This window comes from Alosa sapidissima, chromosome 2, assembly GCF_018492685.1.
Source record: "Alosa sapidissima isolate fAloSap1 chromosome 2, fAloSap1.pri, whole genome shotgun sequence".
Lineage (NCBI taxonomy): Eukaryota > Metazoa > Chordata > Actinopteri > Clupeiformes > Clupeidae > Alosa > Alosa sapidissima.
In genome coordinates this window covers 40,190,894-40,198,375 of record NC_055958.1, presented here as the reverse complement: position 1 = coordinate 40,198,375, position 7,482 = coordinate 40,190,894, and the positions used below count along the sequence as shown (strand labels likewise).

At 43.4% G+C, this 7,482-nt stretch overlaps 1 protein-coding gene across 1 annotated transcript in view; it reads left to right on the top strand.

Annotated features, from left to right (window-relative positions):
- Positions 1-6,702, top strand: part of LOC121697556 (trichohyalin-like) — a 14,268-nt gene extending 7,566 nt beyond the window's left edge. Inside the window, exons 6-9 of the mRNA XM_042079121.1 lie at positions 3,029-3,249; positions 3,382-4,135; positions 4,327-4,380; positions 5,039-6,702. Of these exons, the coding sequence (XP_041935055.1) occupies positions 3,029-3,249; positions 3,382-4,135; positions 4,327-4,380; positions 5,039-6,270 (2,261 nt within the window). The 3' untranslated portion in view covers positions 6,271-6,702. The remainder of the gene's footprint in view (positions 1-3,028; positions 3,250-3,381; positions 4,136-4,326; positions 4,381-5,038) is intronic.
- The last annotated feature ends 780 nt before the right edge of the window (positions 6,703-7,482 follow it).

The following is a 7,482-nucleotide window of genomic DNA, read 5'->3' as shown; positions in this document are numbered from 1 at the left end:
ATGTGTTTGATATGTGTTTGATCTCTGTGGGTTGTGTGTGTGTGCGTATGTGTTTGATTTCTGTGTGTGTGCGTGTGTGTGTGCGTATGTGTTTGATCCCTGTGTGTTGTGTGTGTGTGTGTATGTGTTTGATCCCTCGCTCACTCAGAAATGTGGTGTACTCCACGGAGATGAATTGTGGGCTGTTGTCTGTGGTTATTGCAGCAGGCGAACAGCTCCTCTAAAAAGTTAGTGACCGTGTGTGTGGTGACAGACCCCGTAGAGGCCACTTCAGGCCACTTAGACAGACAAACTGACAGGCTGCTCTCTGACAACATCACAACCTCACAGAGACATTGACATTCTGTAGAAAATACCACAGATTCATGCCCCCCAGGTATCCATTCAAATAACATTGTGCATGTAAACGGATCTGAACATGTTTTCTACAGGTAACACATAGCACTACTACTCTAGATCAAGCTGCTTCATGTAATAGCATGACATGCACTTATAGTTCTATTCCCACATTGATTTCTGCCCAACCTCCCCATAGTGAAAAAGGCCATTTTAAAACTAGAAACCCAACTAATGTTCTTTCTATACCTCAGCATATTCCTCTAAAGCCAGAGGTAGAGTAGTAAAGTGCTGAACTCTGCAGAGATGAATTGTGGGCCGTTGTCTGTGGTTATTGCTGTGGGTTTGCCCCAGTGGGCAAACAGCTCCTCTAAGAACTCAATGACCGCGTGTGTGGTGACAGACCCCGTAGAGACCACCGTCACTAAGCGTCCTACATACTAGCCACTCCCGACCGCTAGCGTGACAATGTGACGTCACGGGAACGCCGTAACCATTTATACTCGCGCGTGGTGGTCACACTAGTTGCAATATTCTCCTGAATTGGCATTGGCCTCATTGACCGTAAAAACTGCCCTCTGTGATGATACTTCAGACTTCGGTTGCTGCTATTCACAACTACCATCGTTACCATCTAGTTTCCAAGGTGTGTGCAGCTAGATAGATAGATAGATACTTTATTCATCCCGAGGGAAATTTTAGCTAGCTGGCTTGTGCTGAAAGATGAGTTTGTGTAATTTCCTAAGGTGGAAAGAGATTTTTTTCAGGTCTTAGATATCCTTTGGTTGAAAATACATATCTTTGTTACCTTTTGCTGGATTATTGGCATGTCCCTGGGTCCTAGGTCTTTCATCTTAATTCCCTGTGTTACATCTCTCTCTGGTAGCTTCATTAACTTATCCAGTAAACTATTTAAAAATCACAAACTCTCGCTGTAACATAGCCAGGTTAATTTCCCTCTCTTCTCAAACTGACTATTCAAACATGTTTATTTAAGATGTGGGCTAGGCTATATGAAATGCCTGAATGTGGTTGATGTCATATAGAGGCACGCATGCTCCCTGATCTTGGCTTCAAGCTCATCCTGCTTGTCGCGCGCATCTGAAAAAAAATCTCCTGTGCACCACCTGCCTGTGGGAGGCTGATTTCTCGTGCAACAGAGGAAATGACGCAATTTTGACGTCACGTTGTCGCGCTACCGGTCAGGAGCGGCAAGTATGTAGTACCCTTAAAGGGGAGGGTACGACTGTGATGGCCCCGGGCTACGCAGTGGTTGTTCCAGCAAAACAAGCTTTGTCTTTAAAGCAGTAAAAAGGCATCAGGCTGTTTGAACTTGGCCCCGGGTGTCGTATGTGCGCTGTCCTTTTAAGCTTAGCCCAGGGTGTCGTACTGTATATGCGCTATCCATTTACATGGTGTTATTTTAGATGTAAATGTCATGTCGGTCAAACCGGACTCATGGAAATGGCCATGTACTTGTGAAAAATGGCTAAAAATAGTGTGATGCTCTTTAAGAATAGTATTTTCTTGTACATCATCTTTAGGCTTTAGAAACACACTGTGGCTATAGTTGGTGCCTTCTGCATCCCATCAAATGGCGCCCGTGTCATTGAATGACCCTTCTCCTGGGACCTGAGAGGTCTGGAAGGTGTTTACTGAAGCATGTCTGATAGGTAATTAGGTCCTGCTCCATTTAGGGATTTATAAACAAATTTATAAACAAATTAACTCCACTGCTTTGGAGTCAATTTGTGTGACTCAAAATGTGACTCACTGGAAGCCAGTGCAGGGACTTAAGAATTGGAGTAATGTGATCAATTCAGTAGTCTCAATCTGAATCTTATTATGAGAGAGAGAGAGAGAGCGAGAGAGAGAGAGAGAGAGTAAAGAAACTTACTGGGTATATGTGTGCAACATGATACAGTACATAGAGATACATAGATTAGCAAAAAGGCAAAAAAGCAAGAGATTGACTACAAATTAAGTGTCTACTAGATAATGAAATTGCTCATTACAGTTTTTCTCAATCGCTTCACAGCTTCTGTCAACTCTGAAATCACATTGTCAAATCAGTTAACTCTTAGGCCTACACTGAGGCTCTCACCCCATCAAAACGTTTAAAACATGCAAAACAAACAAACCTTTCCTTCAAACAACACAGCTAGTGGCCAGATGAATACATTTTTCCAATCAATCATTAAACAATTGACAATATAAAATTACAGCCATCAATTTGAACCGGTGCATCCTACCTTGTATGTTGTGCTACATTCCTGTGTGCCTCTGCCAAATGAACCCCTTGTAAAGAATTATGATATATACTTTGAAACATAATTAATTGATGCCATTCTATTCTCATACTTTGGTGGTAAACTGAAATACTAATTACAGAAAAGTAACCAAATGAAACCCATTACATAGGAATATACTGCAGTAGAGTATCAACAGTTCAAATACATACAGTAGGTACTATAGTAGTATTTACTGCAGTAAATATTCAGTCCACTCTGTCACAAAGATTAGGCCACATATTCTCATCTTGTGAAGAGCAACACAAAGTTGGCACCTTTATGGATAGATACAGACTGATTAAGGGGCCATCGTTAAGCAGGAAAAGGCAACTGAGAAAAACTGTAAATCAACACCTAAATCATGAAAATATTAACAAAATATCACAACATGTTTCCACCAGCTCTCCCTGCATGGCGGAAGGCAACTGATGAGTTAATGGAGAAAAACAGACAACTGGAGGAAAACAAGGAGACAATGGAGGAGAAAGACTTGGAAATGGAGAAGATGAACCTGCAGTTAGAGGAGAAGAACAGAGAGATGGAGAAGATGAACCTGCAGCTAGAGGAGAAGAACAGAGAGATGGAGAAGATGAACCTGCAGCTAGAGGAGAAGAACAGAGAGATGGAGAAGATGAACCTGCAGCTAGAGGAGAAGAACAGAGAGATGGAGAAGAAGATGCACCTGCAGTTAGAGGAGAAGAACAGAGAGATGGAGAAGAAGATGCACCTGCAGTTAGAGGAGAAGAACAGAGAGATAACTGAGAGAAACAAAAATCTAGAAGAGGGCAGGAAGGCTCTTCAGGAGAAAGACAAACAACTGAAAGATAAAGATGTGGAAATAGAGGAGAGGAAAAGACTTGTACATGAGAGAGACAAACAGATAGAAGAGAGAGAAAACAAAATCAAGGAGAGAGACAAGAGGATAGAGGAGAGTGAGAACAACTCCCAGGAGAAAACCAAACAATTAGAGATGAAAGACAAACTACTGCAGGGAAAGGACTTGCAGATTAAAGATGGAGAAAATAATCTCAAGGAGAACATGCAACTTCTGGAGGAGAACAAAAAGAGACTGATGGAGAGAGAGAAGATGCTGGAGGACAAGAAAAGAGAGATGGAGAAGATGTTAAAACAACTAGAGGAGAACAAGAAAGAGGAGGAGAAGATGACACAACAGCTAGAAGAGAAGAACAAAGGCATGGAGAAGATGAACCGACAACTTGATGAGAAGAATAAACTCCTCCATCAAAGAGACACAGAACTGGGGAACATGACCATACGAGAGAGGGAGAGAGAGAGTTTACTGGAGAACATGACTACACGAGAGAGGGAGAGAGAGAGTTTACTGGAGAACATGACCTGTGAGGTGGAGACCAGTAAAAGACAACTGGAGTCACTGGAGAAGGAACTGCAGGACAGGAACAGCCAACTACAGGACCTGAGAACCCAACTGCAGGAACAAGAGAGGGAGCTGGAGGAGAGAAACAAACAACTGGAGGAGAAAGAGGAAGGTGAGTGTGAACCAACCGTTCCTGTGTGTGTACACTATGTCCAGTCACCAAGATGTCCTTACAATCTTAATCACAGTGGAAAAGTATGAAATGGTCCCATCATCCAGTTTGTGAATCTAGAGAGCTCCACGACTGTAGTTGAACAGGCTACTGATCCAGTGTCTGTCTGTGTTTCTGTGTTGGGCTCCCAGATCCAGATCCTCCTCCCATCAGGAGAAGATGGAGTATGGAGGAGCCTCCAACAAGTAAGTCATCAGTGGTCTCTGCTCCATTCATGGGTGTAGCTTTCTCATAGTGGTAGTCAGTGGGGATGCAGAACTCATTACATGTGTGTAACATGTGTGTCAAGTCTAGAGCCGGATGGATGTCTATAGGGATGAATATTTGATGATTCATTGCAGTCGCAATTCAACCCTAGTTTAGGAAGCTAGCTAGGTAGTAGTAGTAGGCATGGCAACCAGACCCTTGAATGTGTGGAGTGCAAAGTAAAGCTACCTTCACATTGACTCACTAGCAATGACAGACTAACATGCAGCTCAACGTTTACTTGCTGTGGTTGTTACAATGTTATGATGTGGGTGATGTCTGCTGTAATGTTATGATGTTATACCTGTGTGATGGCTTATTGTGACTGTGTGTGTTTGCAGTGCTATGATGTAACTGTGTGATGGCTTATTGTGTATGTGTGTGTTTGCAGTGCTATGATGTAACTGTGTGATGGCTTATTGTGTGTGTGTGTGTTTGCAGTGTTATGATGTAACTGTGTGATGGCTTATTGTGTCTGTGTGTGTGTGTTTGAAGTGCTATAATGTAACTGTGTGATGGCTTATTGTGTGTGTGTGTGTGTTTGCAGTGCTATGATGTAACTGTGTGATGGCTTATTGTGCGTGTGTGTGTTTGCAGTGGGAGGAGAGAGTCCTGGTCCAGCCCCCCCAGTGTCTCCTGCTGTGTCTGAGCTGAGGCTGGTGCTGCTGGGGGGGAGCACAGCTGGGAAGAGGGCAGCAGGAAACACCATCCTGGGCACACACACACTCACACACACATCCACAGAGACCCAGCACAGTGAGAGCAGACAGGGGGAGGTGGCTGGGAGACGGGTGACCGTGGTGGACACTCCAGACTGGTTCTGCAGTGAACTCTCTGAGAAGGACATGAGACAGGACGTGGGGCTTTGTGTCCGTCTGTCTGCCCCAGGACCTCACGCCTTCCTCCTGCTGATTCCAGTGGAGCCGTCTGAAGGGGAGGAGAGGAGGATGCTGGAGAAAATGGAGGATATTTTTGGGGAGGGCTGTTGGGGACACACACTGATCCTCTTCACCCATGCTGAGGGGCTGAGAGAGAGGAGTGTGGAGGAGTTGCTCCAGACAGGGAGCCAGGAGCTCCAGCAGCTGGTAGAGAAATGTGGGAACATGTGTCACCTTCTCAACGTTAAGGACAGGCCTGATGATACTAAGATCACACAGCTGCTAGAGAAGATAGAAGAGATGGTGTCAGGAAACAGAGAGCAATTCTATAGCAGTGAGACCTACCAGGAGGCAGAGAGACAGCTCAGAGAGATAGAGAGAAGGATGCAGAAAGAACGAGAGGTGGAGGAGAGGAAACTGAGGGAGGAGAGAGAGAGAAGAGAGGAACATGATAAAAATGTGCAGGAGTCTCTGAAGAAGATGGAGGTAGAGATTCAGCAGCATGAAACAGAAATCAGGACATTGAATGAGAAAACGACAGAACTGGAGAGAACGATGAAAGAAGAGAGGGATGAGGAGAAGAAGAGAGAGATAGAAAGTGAGTTAAAGAGAGAGATTACACAGAGAGAGGAGATGGAGAGAAAGCTGAACAGAGTGAGAGAAAAGAGAGAAAGAGAGAAGAGAGAGATGGAGGAGAGGCACAGAGAGGAGATGGAGGAGATGAGAGAGAGCTATGAGAGAGAGGCCAGGACTGAAGCAGAGAGAAACCTCATGAAGATCATCCTGCCTCAACTACAGAGAAACATCAGCATCAGCAAGGAGAAGATGGAGGCAGAGTTCAACAGACAGCTGCAGGAGAAGAACAGAGAGATGGAGGGACTGTTGGAGACTGTCCAGAGACTCAGTCGACTGGTGGAGGAGGCTGATCAGAGAAGTTCAGTTCATAGCTGAGATATGGAGAGGAGAGAGATCAGAGGGGTGACACTGGCAGAGAGGAGAGGGGGAGAGAGAGAGAGGAGAGGAGGAGGAGAGAGAGATCAGAGGTGTCTTTAAAAAATAGCCATCCTTTCAGGAGAGACAGTTTCATCAGCTTGGGCAGAAAGAAAATCACAATCACATTTCACAATATCATAACCTGAAGGATCTAAGCATTACTAAAGCTCACATTTCTACTTTCCTTTATTGTGTTTATTTGTTTATGTTCTGAATAAATATGTTATTGATCTGTGGTGTATGCTAATTGTAAGAGAAATCAGGGGAACATAGGTTATTCCAGCATCTCTGTGATTGTTCCTTGTGAGACAAATGGTTTGTTCCATTCAAATTAACCCATGTGTGTGTGTGTGTGTGTGCGTAGGCTGTAACCGGTCTGCCTTACCCAGATAGTATGTACATTGTGTATATGCAATTATTATTGTTGATGTAAATTTGTAGATTTATTGTACAAAATAAATAGTTGAAAATGTGGCTTATGATATGTTTCATTTGAACATGTATGAAAGTGCAATGGTCTTCATCACACTGCACTGGTTAAATGAGGCCATCTGTATTAGCTTGTAGGCTACATGGTTGAAGTGCCATTTCAAACAACTAGAGTAGCTGTCCTTATTAGGCATCCACATCATAGTTCATATTATGTCCATCATCTGTATCATACTCCACCTCTAAATGGTGCTGTTGTAGCAGACATCAAATTGTAAAGTGTAAATCTCCCTGATGTTGCAGAAGGAATCAGATTGAGTAGCAGATTATTACATCATCATTAATATCTACAGGAATGTAATCAGCAGCTTTATCATAGTCTACCTCTAGATGGTGCTGTTGTTTGCAGCATCACAGTATCTGATAAAGAGCACCTCACGTCATCATTAATATCTACAGGAATGTAATCAGGAGCTTTATCATATTCTACCTCTAGATGGTGCTGTTGTTTGCAGCATCACAGTATCTAATAAATAGCACCTCACATCATCATTAATATCTAATGTAATCAGGAGCTTTATCATATTCTACCTCTAGATGGTGCTGTTGTTTGCAGCATCACAGTATCTAATAAATAGCACCTCACATCATCATTAATATCTAATGTAATCAGGAGCTTTATCATATTCTACCTCTAGATGGAGCTGTTGTTTGCAGCATCACAGTATCTGATAAAGAGCA